Source organism: Colobus angolensis, unplaced genomic scaffold (assembly GCF_000951035.1).
Source record: "Colobus angolensis palliatus isolate OR3802 unplaced genomic scaffold, Cang.pa_1.0 Scaffold8, whole genome shotgun sequence".
Classification (NCBI taxonomy): domain Eukaryota; kingdom Metazoa; phylum Chordata; class Mammalia; order Primates; family Cercopithecidae; genus Colobus; species Colobus angolensis.
In genome coordinates, this window is record NW_012121820.1 from 6,448,871 (window position 1) to 6,465,715 (window position 16,845).

The following is a 16,845-nucleotide window of genomic DNA, read 5'->3' on the forward strand; positions in this document are numbered from 1 at the left end:
CACAGGGCATGGATGAAGGTATCTGCTGGGATTGCAGGTGCCTTCCAACTTCAGCAGCGATGACCGCAATTTGTCCATTTGTCACATGCTCTATAACTCCAGTGTCAGCTTTAGGGTGGTGATAGTCTTATAAAACGCGTGGGAGAGCATCCCATCTTTATCTTTGCTCTGTAGTTTGTGCTGGATGAGATTTATCCTTTCCTTGAAGGTTTGTTGGAACTCTTGTTTAAAACCAGCAGGACCTGGTGACTTTTTGAGGGGGGGCACCAAAAACACACTTCCTCTTTAATGATTTAACAAATTTTCATGATCTTTGGTTTGTTTTATTTATTTTTTATTTCCACTTGGGCTAATTTCAGTAATTTGTGCCTCCTTGAAAAGCATCAATCTCACCTAGATCTTCAAATTCATTGGTAAAACAGCATACCTGGCATTCTTGTAATTAAAAGAAATGACCTCCCCTGAATTTTAGTAAGTCCACCCTTTCATTCTGGATGTTGTTTATTGATCTCTCTCTCTCTTTTCCCCTTTGATTAAGTTTGCTAAAGCCTTATTTTAATGGTCTTTCCAATTATTCTTATGAATTTTACTGTTTTTCTAACAAATGTCATTTAGGACCATAAATGCCTATCTGGGCCACCCTTCTGCATCCCACAGGTATGATATTTAGTAGTATTTTTGTTTTTTTTTTTGAGATGGAGTCTTGCTCTGTCATCCAGGCTGGAGTGCAGTTGTGCAATCTCAACTCACTGCAACCTCTGCCTCCTGGGTTCAAGCGATTGTTCTGTCTCAGCCTCCAGAGTAGCTGGGACTAGAGCGTGCACCACCATGCCTGGCTAATTTTTGTATTTGTAGTAGAGATGAGGTTTCACTACCTTGGCCAGTCTGGTCTCAAACTCCTGATCTCAAGTGATCCGCCCGCCTCAGCCTCCCGAAGTGCTGGGATTACAGGTGTGAGCCACCATCCCCAGCCGATACTTAGTAATATTGTTGCACATTGCTGATCAGTAAACTCAGTGACAAATACTTATCAAAACCTGTTCTGACTAAGCTGGTGATGGCTGGGGTTTCTCAAACTCTCCTGCTGTGGTTTGATCCCATTACTTTTTGTCCTTGGCTGCTTGGAGACATGAATGTGGAAATCGTTGACAAATTTGCGTTAGAAAAATGACTCTCATTAGGGCCCCGATGAACTCCCTGGCTGCTCCTTCTCCTCTGAGGCAGGTGTATTTTTTAAGTGAGACTGCTTAATGCTACCTCCAGACTAGCCAGAGAGGAGTCTACTCCCTGGGAGGGAAACCTTGGCCACATCTCTTGTGTTATCTAAGTGTTTAACTTATCTTAAGAGCGCTAAAGAGGCTATGGCCTGAATTGTATTGATGACCAGCTGGGCAGGATGCTTTGGAGAGAGTTCAGTGCTAACACAGTGACATATTATTTTCCTGATAGCTCCTAAAGACCATAAATCACACGTTTAGCAACCAGGCCCACGTGTCAGGCAAGCAGCCATGGCTGCCCTGATTTCAGTAACTTCTGAGCCTCTCCGGCATGGTCTTTCCTAAAGCCCTGGCTGCATCTTGAAACGTTCCCCTTCCAGCCTGCCCGAATGCCTGGCCATTCCTGCATCGGGCTAGGGATACCTTTTTGCCAAAGATCTTTAGGGTCACCTTGTTTCTCCTGAAAGGCTCTTTCCTTATTTTTTTATTTTTTGAGATGGAGTCTTGCTCTGTTGTCCAGGCTGGAGTGCAGTGGTGCTATCTTGGCTCACTGCAACCCCTGTCTCCCAAGCTCAGGCAATTCTCCTGCCTTAGCCTCCTGAGTAGCTGGGACGACAGGCATGCACTACCATGCCCAGCTAATATTTCTGTGTGTGTGTGTGTTTTTCAGTAGAGATGCGATTTTGCCACCTTGGCTGGGCTGGTCTTGAACTTCTGACCTCAAGTGATCTGCCCGCCTCAGCCTCCCAAAGTGCTGGGATTACAGGAATGAGCCACCATGCCTGGCCCCCTGAAAGACTCTTTTCTTCCATCCATTCAGTTGATCTATGTTCTCCACTTCCTAGTTCATCTCAAACTCTATTCTCCATGAAAGATAAACATCCTAGCAGAGAAGTCAGCTTAGCCTGGGATCAAATCTCCACATTCTTCTTACTAGCTGTGTGACCCTGGGAAAGGGACCTTTCTGGACCTCAGTTTCCTCATCTGTAAAATGGAGATTTAAAAAACCATCTCCTTTGCAGCGCTGCTGTGAGGATGCAGTGAGATGATTCATGTGCAACGCCTGGTACAAAAGAAGAGCTTGCTATGTGTCAGCTGTTGGGCAATGAACCTGTCTGTGCCTCAGTTTCCTCATCTCTAACATGGGGATGCGTAACAGTACCTGCCTTCTGTGGTTGTAAGGGTTAATGAATGGGTACAGACAAGCCCTTCAGTCCCTGCCAGGCACAGAGTCGCATGCAGGACACACTAGCTCCCATCGGGATTGTGCTTGTTACTCCCACACGTGTCCTGACTCAGCTCCAACCAGGTCATCACCCCTTGTCCATGCAGGCCATGACCTTTCTAGAAGTGCATTCAGATCCCTTGCACATTGCTTTGATCACCTCCAGGCGATGCATCCCCTCAGTGGGGAGTGAAGGATGCTGCTGTGTTTGTGTGGTTGCTTGTCATTGTTTGTGTGAGTTTTACTTTGCATAAGATGCTGTGCACTCTTGTAGCAGAGGAATCTAAGAATTTGATTTTTCATCTTACAAAGACATGAAAAATCTTGGCCAGGCATGGTGGCTCACGTCTGTAATCCCAGCACTTTGGGAGGCTGAAGTGGGTGGATCACTTGAGGTCGGGAGTTTGAGACCAGCTTGGCCAACATGGTGAAACCCTGTCTCTACTAAAAATACAAAAATTAGCCAGGTGTGGTGGTGGCTTTTTTATCAGCTGGTGGTCCCGGCTACTCAGGGGGCTGAGGCATGAGAATCACTTGAACCTGGGAGATGGAGATTGCAGTGAGCTGAGATCGCAGCACTGCACTCCAGCCTGAGAGATACAGCAAAACTCCATCTCAAAACACACACACATACATACACACACACACACAAAACAAAATAAACAAAAGCAAAATCAGAAAAACCCAAAGAGATGAAAAATATTTGTCTTCTCCATAAACACTGGGACTTTCTCCTCCTCTTGGTGTCAGATCTTGGCTTTCCACCACCACAATTCTCAGTGACTACAGCCTCCCTTGCACTTTCTTTTCTTCCTTTGAGTCCACTGTCTGCGGCACTGCACGAGCTCCTAGATTCTTACTGGGAATCCTTTTTCTCAAACCAGACGTACATCACTGTCCCTGGCAGAGGCAGCACAGCACCATGGATAAGGGCAGGGTCTCTGGAGCCAGGCCACCTGCGTCTGAATATTGCCACTGCCAACTATGTGACTTGGGCTGTTCATTTAGCCACTCTCTGCCTCAGTTTCTCCATTTGTAAAATGGGTGTTAAGAACTGAACGTCTGTGTCTCCTCCCAAAATTCATATGTTGAAAATCTAACCTCCCTATGTGGCTGTATTTGGAGGTAGGGCCTCTAAGGAAGTAATTAAGGTTAAGTGAGGTCACAGGATGGGGTCCTAACCCAATGGAATTGGTGCCCTTGTTAGAGGAGACACTAGATAGCTGTTTCTCTCTGGCTCTCTCTCCATGTACATGCATTGAGGAAAGGCCGGGTGAAGACACAGCAAGAAGGCAGCATCTGCAAGCCAAGAAGAGGGCCTTCACCAGAAACCAACTTTGCCAGCACCTGGATTATGGACTTCCAGCCTGCAGAACTGTGAGAAAGGAAATTTCTGTCGTGTAAGCCACCCACTTTGTGGTATTTTATTATGACAGACTGAGCAGACTAGTATAATGGGGATAGTAATAGGATTAAATGAAGTAAAACATACAAGCCAACTAGAATGGTGCCTGGTATGTAGTGAGTGCTCAGTAAATGTCAGTTATTATTGAGATTTGGATCAGAGGAAGAAGTGGAAAGTCGGCCAAGTTAAATACCTCCTTCAAGGTCTGAGAGCTCAGAAGAATCGGGGTCAGAATTGGAACTTAGGTCCTCTGACCCCAAATAGCATCCCACTCCTTCCACGGTGCCAGGCCTCTCAGTGGATGGCACTCACTCGGGTACAGCAGTGCTCCTTCACGTCGCACCTTTATGGATTTGGCCATAGAGGAGTCCCCCCTTTCACTAACTTCTCAGTTTTTTTTTTTTTTTTGTGACATAGACTCTTGCTCTGTCGCCCGGGCTGGAGTGCAATGGCGTGATCACAGCTAGCTCACTGCAGCTTCAACCTCCCAGGCTCAATCGATCCTCTACCTCAGCCTCCTGAGTAGCTGGGACTATAGGCACTCATCACCATTGCCGGCTAATTTGTTTTTTTTTTTTTTGTATTTTTTGAAGATACGGGGTTTCGTCATGTTGCCCAGGCTGGTCTCAAACTCCTGGGCTCAAGTGATCCTCCCGCCTCAGCCTCCCAAAGTGCTGGGATTACAGGCATGAGCCACTGCGCTTGGCCTCCTCATTTATCTTTACACTGATGCTCCTGCACAAACCTATGCTTCATCCTAAGCATCATTACCTATGACATCACTGGTTTGATGTACTGGTCATTTTTCCATGAAAACACGAGTAAGAAAAAACAATACATTTAACAAAGTGGTTTTTTGTTTTGTTTGTTTTGTATTTTAATTAAGAGCAAACCACATGAAACCTGGAGTGTGCTGTGCACAAGGCATCCATAAATACTGCTCAGCCGACTGACATCTCTCAGGGACTCAGTGTGGTGGGCATTTGGGCGGGACGATTCCACTTTGTACAAGACTGTCCAGCATATTGGTTTGACTGGTATTGCTGGCCCTGCCTCTGAAAGCAAACAGTTCTCTTCCTTCATGTGACAACCAACTACCCCAACCCCCAATTTCTTTCTTTTTTTTTTTGAGACAGAGTGTCAACTCTGTCACCCAGGCTAAAGTGAAGTGGTACGATGTTGGCTCAATGCAACCTCTGCCTCCCGCCCACCCCCAGTTTCTTTCTTTCTTTTCTTTTTCTTTTTTTGAAACAGAATCTTGCTCCATCACCCAGGCTGGAGTGCAGTGGTGCGATCTCGGCTCACTGCAAACTCTGCCTCCCAGGTTCAAGCGAGTCTCCTGCCTCAGCCTCCTGAGTAGCTGGGATTACAGGCACCCGCTATCACACCTGTCTAATTTTTGTATTTTTAGTAGAGACAGGGTTTCACCATGTTGGCCAGGCTGGTCTCGAACCCCTGACCTCAAGTGATCTGCCCACCTCAGCCTCCCAAAGTGCTGGGATTACAGGCGTGAGCTACCACGCCTGGACCCACCCCTAGTTTCTAATGTGCCCCCCTGTCTCTCCAGGGGATGGGGCTGCCCTCAGGTGGGAACGCTGCTCTAGTTAAACACACTGACACTAATGCGGATGAGAACATTCAGAATGCCCACTCTTTAAGAAAAAACAATGGTACACTCCCCTGTCCTCCCAACGCACAGATGACGCTGTTAAGGAGCAGGGCTGCTGATTCACAATACAGGTGGTAAGAGGTATGTGTATAGTGTGGAGGAATAATCCAGGGCAAACATGTCAGACTAGAGGATCTAGCAAATGAGGAGAATGGGCCAGGGTCCAGGCACCCGGCTGAGGCTGCAGAACCAGAGACCAGGATTTGAGAAGAAAATGCAGTAAATGGAAATTGAGGTCTGTAAGATAGGAGTTGAGAATTAAGTGCTGTGGCAGATTGCTAGTTTTTCATCCAGTACCTGTTCTTCCTACTTCCAAAGTGATGGAATTTTTAGTAAGGCATGACTGCCTAGAATGAAGACTACAATTCCCAGCCTCCCTTGCTGGCCAGTGGGATGTAAGTGCAAGTATTGTGTGGTGCTTCTGGGAAAGTCTTTGAGAACCTCCAGGTGCTGTCTGAAAGGGAAAAGGCAGTTCCTCTTCGCCCCTTCCTCCATTCTGATACCTGGAACTGAAATGTCACTATCTTGGATCATGAGGGCCAGACACTTGAGGGTTGGTGAAGGTGCAAGCTGGCAGGAATCTGAGTCTTCATCAGAAGAGGTCCCTGGACTGCTAACCTCTAGAGTTCCACAGATGACAGAAATACATCCTGTTTTGTGTGGACCATGTTAACCTACTTAATTTCTAATAAAGTCAAAGGCACATAAACAAAGTCAGTTTCCTGAAAGTTAGAAATTCCAGAAGGCAGTTGTTACCATGGATGGGGTCATAGGGCAAGATCATCAACAGTCAAGAATCAACGATTTACTGATCACCTACTATGTGCCAGTTATAGCAGTGAACACAGTGGACATGTTCTCTGCCCTCCTGGAACACACAGCTGGTGGGGAACACAGAATTTACATCAATTATTTCAAATAATTAATGAAATGGTTACAAAGAGTGCAAAATGTACTGTATAAGCATGAGGCATCCTGGGAGCATATGATGGCGGAATCTAACCTTTTGAGGGGGATCAGGTAAGACTTCCCTAAGGATGTGGCACTGGTTCAGAGATTTAAAAGGTGCATAGGAACTGGTGAGGCCTTGGACCTTGAGAACAAGAGGAGGGGAGAATGGTGGGGAAGTGTGTTCCAGACAGAGGGCATGGAGTGGGCAGAATTTTAAGGTAGTGGGGAGCATGGATGTTCAAGGAATTAAAAAAAGCCCATTGGATCTGGAGTGGAGTAAATGATGAAAAGAGTAGGAGAAAAAGTCTGGAGAAGCAGGTGGTGCCAGTCCATTAAAGTTCACTGAAGAGCTTTTTTTTTTTTTTTTTTGAGATGGAGTCTCACTCTGTTGCCCAGGCTAGAGTGCAGAGGTATAATCTTGCCTCACTGCAACCTCTGCCTCCTGGTTTCAAGAGATTCTCCTGCCTTAGCCTCCCGAGTAGGTGGGATTACAGCCACCCACCACCATGCCCTGCTAGTTTTTGTATTTTTAGTAGAGACAGGGTTTTGCCATGTTGGCCAGGCTGGTCTCGAACTCCTGACCTCAAGAGATACACCCGCTTCGACCTTCCAAAGTGCTGGGATTACAAGCGTGAACCACTGTGCCCGGCCTACTGAAGAGTGTTAAGCAGAGGGTGACATGTTCAGCTTTCCTTTTCACCCCTCTGGCTACTGTGATGAGAACTGAGGAGAGGTGTCAGGCTGAGACTGCCAGCTGACCCTCAATACCCACTTCACTTCCCCTCTTTATCTATAGTTGCAGTTTTTATTGGCACGTGACTGCCCAGAATAAAGACTACATTTCCCAGGTTCCCTTGCAGGAAGGTGTGGCCAAGTGACTCCGTTAAGGCCAATTGGGTGTGAGCAGAAGACATAAGTGCAACCACTGGGTGGTGCCCTTTTCTGTCTCTGCCTCCTTCTTTCCCCTGCTGCCTGGAATGTGCCTGGAATCGTTGGCTCATGCTTGTAATCCCAGCACTTTGGGAGCTCAAGGCAGGAGGATTCCTTGAGACTATGAATTTGAGACCAGCCTGGGTAACATAGGAGACTCCATCTCTACAGAAAATAAAAATATTAGCAGAGCATGGTGACGCCTGCCTATAGCCCCAGCTACTCAGGAGGCTGAGGTGGGAGGATGGCTTGAGCCCGGAAGGTCGAGGCTGCAGTGAGCCATGATCATGCCATTGCACTCCAGCTTGAGTGACAGAGGTGACAGAGTAAGACCCTGTCTTTGGGGGATGGGGGGAAAGGAAGCCGCTGTGCCTGGGCTTCAGGCATGGAAGAGCTGCCTTTCTGGCCCTAGATTGTTCACATTTCAGATTTTCTCTTTTTTTTTTTTTTTTTGAGACAGAGTCTTGCTCTGCCGCCCAGGCTGGAGTGCAGTGGCCGGATCTCAGCTCACTGCAAGCTCCGACTCCCGGGTTCATGCCATTCTCCTGCCTCAGCCTCCCGAGTAGCTGGGACTACAGGCGCCCGCCACGTTGCCCGGCTAGTTTTTTGTATTTTTAGTAGAGACGGGGTTTCGCCATGTTAGCCAGGATAGTCTCGATCTCCTGACCTCGTGATCCACCCGTCTTGGCTTCCCAAAGTGCCTCAGATTTTCTCATGAGAGAGAAACAGATTTGTGTTTTACTTAAGCCTCGTTATTTTGATGAGCTTGTATCCTAATTCATAGACAGCAGGGAGACAGTGAGAAGGCTGTGACGGCGTCCAGGAGAAAGATGATAGTGACTTGGACCACAGAGGTAATGGCAAGGGGAGTGAAGAAAAGCAGATGGGGCCAGGACCAGAGAATGCAGCAGAAACTCAGGCAAGGCAGGATGACGCTAGGTGCCACCAACGTCAGCCGCTGCTGTGCGACCATTGACTCCCTGGCCAGATGCATTAATTCTACTCTCTGGGCTTCCTCCCCCAGCCACCTCCTCCTGGGGCCAAACTGTTTGCCTCCCTCTTACTACTGCCCTCACCATGCCAGCCCCTGGACATCTTCTTCAGGGATAGCACCTCACCCAGGCACACCTCCTGGCTTCCAGAGGACACCCTGACACTGGCAGATTGCCCGCTAAGGCAAGGGAGAGCAAGGAAGGACCCCCTCCTTGGTCCCGCTGCATCTTGCCTGCAAATCTTGTGTGTGTGTGTGTATGTATGTATGTATTTTGAGATGGAGTCTCGCTCTGTTGCCCAGTCTGGACTGCAGTGGTGTAATCTTGGCTCACTGCAATCTCTGCCTCCTGGCTTCAAGCAATTCTGCTGCCTCAGCCTCCCAAGTAACTGAGATTACAGGTGTACGTCACTCTGCTCAGCTGATTTTTTTTTTTTTTTTTTTGTATTTTTAGTAGAGATGGGGTTTTGCCATGTTGGCGAGGCTGGTCTTGAACTCCTGACTACAAATGATTCACCGTCTTAGCCTCCCAAAGTGCTGGGATTACAGGCATGAGCCATTGCCTGGCCCAAACTTGTGTTCTTTTAAAATATACCAAGAAGAATGTGATGCCCAGCAGGCAGGGGGTACCCAAGACAGTTCTTGTCAGCACACCTGCCATTTTAACCAACAGGATGGGGGTTGTTACAATCTTCAGGGCTACCAAACGCCATGGATGTGGATAGCAAATTGCCAGAGAGTTTCGGTGGTATGATGAGCTGATAATGAAAATCTGTAACCGGAGAGTCAGCCTACCTTCTCTGTCTACTTTAGATCCCTTTTCTTCTAGCTTTATATCTATTTATGGTGCCTTTGTTGTTTATAGTTACCTTTGCTTGTTAACTTCTTTTTCATGCCTGAACTAAATGTCCCCCTGCTGAAATTTGGAATCATCTTTAATCACACTGCCCATAAAATTTCAGCCATTCAACATGAATCTAGGTTTTAAATGTCTTTTAAATTAAAGTTGTGACATCTCAAAACATAAATAATACTTTTTTTTTTTTTTTTTTTGGAGATGGAGTCTCCCTCTATCGCCCAGGCTGGAGCGCAGTAGCACAGTGTCGGCTGCCAGGCCTCCCCATTCTCTTCTTCTCACAGGGCAGGGCTGAACAGTATCTCCTCCTGGCTACATCCGAGCCCAGAAGTCAAAACCTAAGGGGTCCCCGCTTGGCTGGGACAGAGGCCACAGACCTAGGTCCAGCTCTGACTCGGCAGTGGCACATCCCTGGGAAGTGGGGCTTGGGGGCTTCCCACGAACGGCTTTCAGAGTGAGCGCAGTAGAGTGGGGCCGGAGGACAGCTTTGACAGATCTTGAGCAGGTGCTTGAATTTTAACTGAACTTCCACCCTTACCCAGATGACATTTCAGAGGAGGGTTCACCTGCCCTGCAAAATAAAAGCTGCAAAATCAGCAGCTCTTGCACAAAGGCAAGGCGGCAGGGAGCAGGGGAGGGAGCTGTCGGTATTTATGCCCAAGCTGAAGCAGTTGGCTGGGACCCAGGCCTGGTCTGCTCATGACTGTCATCATCTTTGTCATATTTCTGTGTTGCCTATACTTTTATAAAATGATTGTAAAATCAGGGGTCGGCAAGCTAGTTATAGTTTTCTAATTCGCAGTAAAATAATTATGTAACAATTCAACAATTTGCCCTGGTACCATAGAACTCCCCTTGCATACCCCAGGGACACAGGTAGCCCCCTGGTGGAAAGGCCCACATATTGCGCAGGTATGCCAGGCTCTGTGCTGACTGCTTTCACATAGCTCCATCCTTATAACCCCATATGGTGGGGGCTTTTCTTCCACCCATTTAATAGATGAGCAAACTGAGGCTCAGAGGGATGGAGAGATTTGCCCAGGTTAGGAGATGGTGGAGCCAGGACTCAACGGCAGATGGAACTGATTAGGCTTTTTTGTCCTCAACTTGGGACATGCATGCAGAATATCCTAAGATACAGCTACATGTGGCACCTTCTGTGTCCCGGACCATTCTTTTTTTTTTTTTTGAGACAGAGTCTCGCTCTGTCGCCCAGGCTGGAGTGCAGTGGGGCGATCTGTGCTCACTGCAGCCTCCGCCTCCTGGGTTCCAGTGATTCTCCTGACCCAGCCTCTTGGGTAGCTAGGATTACAGGCGCCTACTACCACACCTGGCTAATTTTTGTATTCTTAGTAAAGAGGGGGTTTCACCATGTTGGCCAGTCTGGTCTCAAACTCCTGACCTCAAGTGATCCAACTGCCTCGACCTCCCAAAGTGTTAGGATTACAGGTGTGAGCCACTGCACCAGGCCAATCCTGGACCATTCTTTAAACCCCACAGATTCTTTCCTCTGGGAGTCTGGAAGTTGCTGATTTAATGCAGACACCTGCTTCAATCCCTGTCCCCTGGAGTCTGTTCTCCACCAGGCAGCCACAGGCAGCTTCTGAACCAAAGTCACATCATGTTGTTCCAAACCCTCCAATGACTTTTGTCGCCCTTGGCTGTTACCCAAAGCTTTACAATGGCCCAAAAGTGTCACCCTCATTGCCCACCGCGATTCTTTCTGCTCCCTCTGCTTCTGTCTTGCTAGTTTCCTCCCAGTTTCTGGAGCCCACCGACTCTAATCATGCCTTGGCCTTTGCACAGTGCTTCTCTCTATCTGGAACACTCTTCACTCAGATGTCGGCATGGCATCCTCCTCCACCTCCTTCAGGTCTTTGCTCAAAAGTCAGAGGAGCCTAGGTGTGGTGACTCACACCTGTAATCCCAGCACTTTGGGAGGTTGAGGAGGGCAGATCGCTTGAGGTCAGGAGTTCGAGACCACCCTGCCCAACAAGGTGAAGCCCTGTCTCTACTAAAAATACAAAAGTTAGCTGGATGTGGTGGTGCGTACCTGTAATCTCAACTACTTGGGAGGCTGAGGCAGGATAATCTCTTGAACCCAGGAGGCAGAGGTTGCAGTAAGACAAGATTGCACCACTGCACCTCCAGCCTGGGCAACAGAGTGAGACTATCTCAAAAAAAAAAAAAAAAAAAAAAAAAAAAAAAAAAGTAAAAAACCACAAAACAAAAGCCCTGGTGACAGCCTCCTCCCTGACTCTCTTGGTGTCTCTTCAGAGCACTTTGCTCTGACATTACACTTTGCATTCCATTGTTTATGGTCAGCCTCTTGAACTGGAAGGTCAATGCCTTGTGGGCATGCATCTTGCTGTGTTTGGTTTGCTGCTGAATCCACAGCACTTCCATTAGGGCCTGGCAAATGGTAAGCTCTTCATAAAGAGCTGCTGGACGGGAAGGAACTCCCTATAGGCTCAGAGAACAAAGGCTTCTGGCTTTGCCGGGCCTTGAGCATGCCTCTCCCTGGTCCACACGGCTTCCCTGGGCAGCTGCAGAAGGCAGTGCTTTAGATTTTGACAGAGACTGCCTTGCACCAACAAACAATATGTTTTCACTTGTGTGAATTTTAACTTCATCATGCTATAACATGGTTTCAATTCGGCTGATGTGCCCTGGGGGCTTCTGGCACTGGGGACATTTTTGAAATAAATTTAGAAAATGAAAACAAACTGGCTTCCCTAAGTAGCTCCAGCTGGTAATTAAGATCCTCCTTCCAGAGGTGCAACTTCGACTTCAGGGGCCAGAGAGAAACAGCAGAGTGGGGCAAGACTCTGAAGACATCAGCTTGAAATACACACAAATCCCACAGAATACCTGGCTCTGAGCCGCAGGTTCAACCAAGATCCACAAAGCACCTATTCCATGCCTGGTGTTGCTACTGCAGTGGAGGTTCAACCTCATATATCTGCCAGCCGATCTGGCATCTTCTCCAGGGTGTCTCAGACATCTCAAACCCCATGTACCCCAGACAGGGGGATGGGATCCTCCACTGCGTACCCAACACCTCCTCTGTTCTGCCCACATCTCAGTGAAGGACAACACGTCCCGGTCAGATCAAGCCTAGGAGTCATTGCCTCCCCCACTCCCCCAACCTCTACATCCGGTCTATTACCAAGTCCTGTTGGCTTCACCTCACCCTCAAGTCCACGTCTTCCTATCACTTGGATCCAATCCATTTTCTTCTCCTGCTTGGACTATTGCAGTAGCCTCTTGGCTGGTCTCCCTGCCTCCACATTTCTTTTCTTCTCTCTTTTTTTTTTTAAGATAGAGTTTCGCTCTGTCACCCAGGCTGGAGTGCAGTGGCATGATCTTGGCTCACTGCAACCTCAGCCTCCTGAGTAGCTGGGATTACAGGTGCCCGCCACCATGCCTGGCTAACATTTTTATATTTTTAGTAGAGACGGGGTTTCATCATGTTGGCCAGGCTGGTCTCAGATTCCTGACCTCAAGTGATCCGCCCTCCTTGGCCTCCCAAAATGCTGGGATTACAGGTGTGAGCCACCATGCCCAGCCTACATTTCCCCTCTGACTGCCCATTCTCCATGCAGCAGCCAGAGAGGTCTTTTTAACACATAACCCAGACCATGTGGCTTTTCCTGCTGAACACCAGCTTGCCCCAGGGATGTGAACGAGCTTTGATTGCTGTGATATCTCCTGCCCCAGGCTCATCTACCCTGGCCGCCCCCATAGCTTTACTCCTGCACTACGGCCCCCATGCCTTCTCTCTGATCCCAGGGGGCTTCATGCTTGCTCTCACTCAGGACCTTTGCACTTGCTGTCCCCACCCCCCTGCCCCCGATCTCCATCTGGCCAGCTGCTTGTCATCTTTTACTTCAAGTGTTACTGCCTTAAGAGGCCTTCCCTGGACCGGCCCCCTCAAGAATGCTGCCCCCCCACCCCCGCCGCATCCTCCTCCATCCCATGTCACTTGCTCTCACATCTGATTATTTTATTTTCTTCATATACTTTTCATTATCATAAATGGTCTTGTTTATGGATTTGCTTGGTTGTTTACTGCCTGGCCCTGAGGATTCAGGGTCAATCAGACAGAATGGTCCCTGTTCTCACAGAAGTGGGGGCAATAAGTAAGAATGAAATCACTGGACTTTTCAACTACAAGGGCCAATAATTTCCACTTTCGGTTAAAGCGAGTTGGGTTTTGATCTTTGCAATCGGCTGAGTCTTTGCTGCATTAGGCTCCATAAATACTCAATGAATTCAATGGCCATAGTTTTTTTTTTTTCTCTGTCTCTCTTTTGTGTCCTTCGAGCCATAGACGTCATCATGAAGCGAGTCTGCACTTTGCTTCTGAATAAAGAGACAGTCCCAGGCCTTGAAGCCAATGGTATTTATTCTCCATTGCCCCAAAGCTCTCTTTCTTCCTCAAGTTTCTACCTAGTTCTGCTCTTTAAAACAGATGTTGGGCAGAGAATACCAATTCCACTTTATAGATGTGAAGACTGAGGCCCAAGAGGCTTACATAGATTGGACAAAACACAACTTTGATTATTTCAGCAAGGATTCCTCTCTCTGGAACTCTAGCCTGCAGACTAGAAAGAAAAATCTGTATGCTTTCCTAATGATAAATATTAGTGGTGCCTTGGGCTAGCCAGGATGGATTTGAAATCCGTAACCTATATATTTCTACTTCACAGTTTAGTCCCCAGGGATATATATTCCAGATTCCAGGAAAAAATATTCCCACTAAGAGAAATAGAATTGTTCTTTTGTATACAGTTTTATTTTAGGTTGCCTTTATTTTTCAATCTGTTGAACCAATAAGGTGAACATAATTTACGAAGCCAGAAGATTCCCATACTGATCCTTTTATCAGCCAAAACCCCTCCTTCACATTGGAGAAAGTTGCTTGCTCTTTCATTAGAGGGAAGTAACTCATTGTATCCCCCTCTTTACTCTGGCTACCAGGAAGTGATACATTCTCAACTTGATTGCAATAGTTAGCCTGAGCCTGGACTTTTTTTTTGTACAACGTCTTACCCTTATTCATGACATAGCTTTGCTTCCCTTTGCCTTTGTGTTACTAGTTCTATTTTAAATATGTTTCCCATTCGAAATCCTTTCTGACATAGGCTGGGTATAAACAAATAAATTCAATGTATTTTTGAAGCTACTGTCCCGCTTTTTTCCCTACCTCCCTTGGATCTTGCTTACGGGCTCAGGAGCAGATACTTTAAATAAGCATATTCCCTCTGCTTACTCTCATTCTTTCTCTTTGTAAAACATGCATTCAGGGGAATGTAAATTGTTTTTAAAAGCTTCCATCCTGGGCCACTGCTAATTATTACTGACCCGGGAGGATCTGTACTAATTTGCCTTAATAAACTTATTAAATAGCAAATTTCAGGAGGAAGAAACTATATAGCCTTTATTGGATTAGTAAAACTGCCAGTGGACATCATCGCTGGAACAGAGAAGAGCCCGTTAACTGCACAGGAAAGCTAGGGAGATAATTGAGCTAAGTGTGTTTCCAATAAACCATCACCGGCCACAGATTTGGGCCTTTTTGGGGGTTGTTAGCAAAAGTTTCAAGCTTCTAAAAGAAAAAGAAAAAAAAAAAAAAAAAAAAAAAGAAAGGAAAGGCAGCATCCTTCTTCCCATAAACTAGATGCAGGTGATTAAACATGGCAAATATTAAATGAAATCAGCAACCACAAACCTCCAGGTCATTGAAGAACAGATGTGTATCTGCAAGGTTGAAGATCATCTCCTCCATCATGAGGCCGATGCGTACGGACGTCGTGGTGTCCTGTGAGGTAGAGAAGGGGAAAATCACATGCGAGGGGAGCCTGAGGAATCTCAGCCACTCTTTTGGTCCCATCCCACGGCTGAAAAGCAGTTTTGGTTTTACCTCATCTGCTTGGCTCATGCGTGGCCTAAAATGTGTCTCTGTGTGAGGCCGGTGTGATAATCATGTCATACAGCTTCCAGGATCTCACTTCTAGTTTTTCGCCATTTCTTTTTACCCTCTCCAGTATTTAAATCTCCTGGAAAATGACCCTGCGATTGCAACAATGTTCAGCATTGCAAGGACACTTATCACAGATATGACATGGCTGTAATAAAAAAGGGCCTCCTGGAAAATGCATGCTTTCAGGGGTTCCCTCCAACACATTTTTGTTATCAGGGAGGTCTGGAAGATTTCAGTATAAACTACTGGGAGAATTGAGATGTTGAGTCTGTCTTTCCAACAGTCTGTCTATGCACACTGCCTTACTCCTCTTGATATTTAAAAAAATCCCTGTTATCCAACAATAGAGGGTTAATGATAAAAACACACAAACGCAAAGGCACTATGGTACATTCATAGGCGGGAAAACTAGGCAGCCATTATACAAATGAAGTCATTCCGGAGTTACTGATATGAAACTGTCATCAAGAGATACAGTACTAAGTAACAAAAGCAAGCTGCAACACAATATAACATATGAATTTGCACAACTGTGCAATGAAAGTGCCTCCTTTCTGTATACATAGTGTGATAGACTGCACTGCTGTTCACCCATACTGGGGGTCCCTCCCTGAGGTGCTTCTCCCTGCAAAAGGATGATATGTCGCAGGGGTTGGCAAACTGCAGCCCCCTCGCCAAACCTGGCCTGCTGCTTGTTTTTGTATGACTAATGAGTTAAGAATGGTTTTTACATTAAAAAAAAAAATCACTGTATTGTCTAAAGTTCCTCTTGTACTACAAAGTCAGAGGTGAGCAGACTGTGTATCCTACAAAGCCTAAAACATTTACTATCCAGGCCCTGACACATATCCACCCTGTTCAATTCAGGTTATGATTGATTAATATTGGGAGGACACGAAGAGAACGTTTGCCTATGTGCGATGGGGTCAAGGGTGAGAAAAGAGAGCTCAATTCTTGTATTTTGGGAAGCAAGAGATCATACCTAAAACTGAAAAAACATACTTCTTTTATGGGCTACCAGAAGGAGCACATATGCATGTTACTTAGAAACTGGCCCATGCAACTTGCTTTGGCCAGTGAGATGTGGGCAAAAGTTATATTTCACTTTTGGTCAGAAGTTTTTAGAAGTTTTAAGAACCAGTACACACTTCCCCATGCACTCTCTTTTCTCACTTCACAAGGCTGTAAATATTCTGGATATTTATTCTGTTAGCCTGGAAGGCAGTTATGTTCACCAACGCCCACACATATTCTGTTGGCCTGGGTTCCAGAATAAAGATGATGTGGATCAGAGATACAGCTGACCACAATGGACATGTATCATAAATGAGAAGTAGATGAGATTTTGGGGATGTTTGTTACTGCAGCATACCCTTGCTTATCCTCACTGATACACATGGAAAATATGCAGCACAATGATGGTATCCACCCCTGGATGCATATTGTAATGCTCTGAGAAGCCTTTAAAAATCCTGATGCCTAGGCTGCTCTCCAGACCAATAAAATCAGAATTGCTGAGAGCAGGGTCTAGGCACCAAGAAGTTTAAAGCTCCCCAGGTGATTTCAATATGCAGTCAAGGTTAAGAACCACTAGTCTAGAAGGATATAAAACACA

At 46.6% G+C, this 16,845-nt stretch overlaps 1 protein-coding gene across 1 annotated transcript in view; it reads right to left on the reverse strand.

The window, feature by feature from the left end:
- The window catches only part of EYA2 (EYA transcriptional coactivator and phosphatase 2), a 216,009-nt gene that overhangs the window by 32,658 nt on the left and 166,506 nt on the right, over positions 1-16,845 (reverse strand). The window contains exon 10 of the mRNA XM_011928851.1: positions 14,979-15,068. Within this exon, the coding sequence (XP_011784241.1) occupies positions 14,979-15,068 (90 nt within the window). The remainder of the gene's footprint in view (positions 1-14,978; positions 15,069-16,845) is intronic.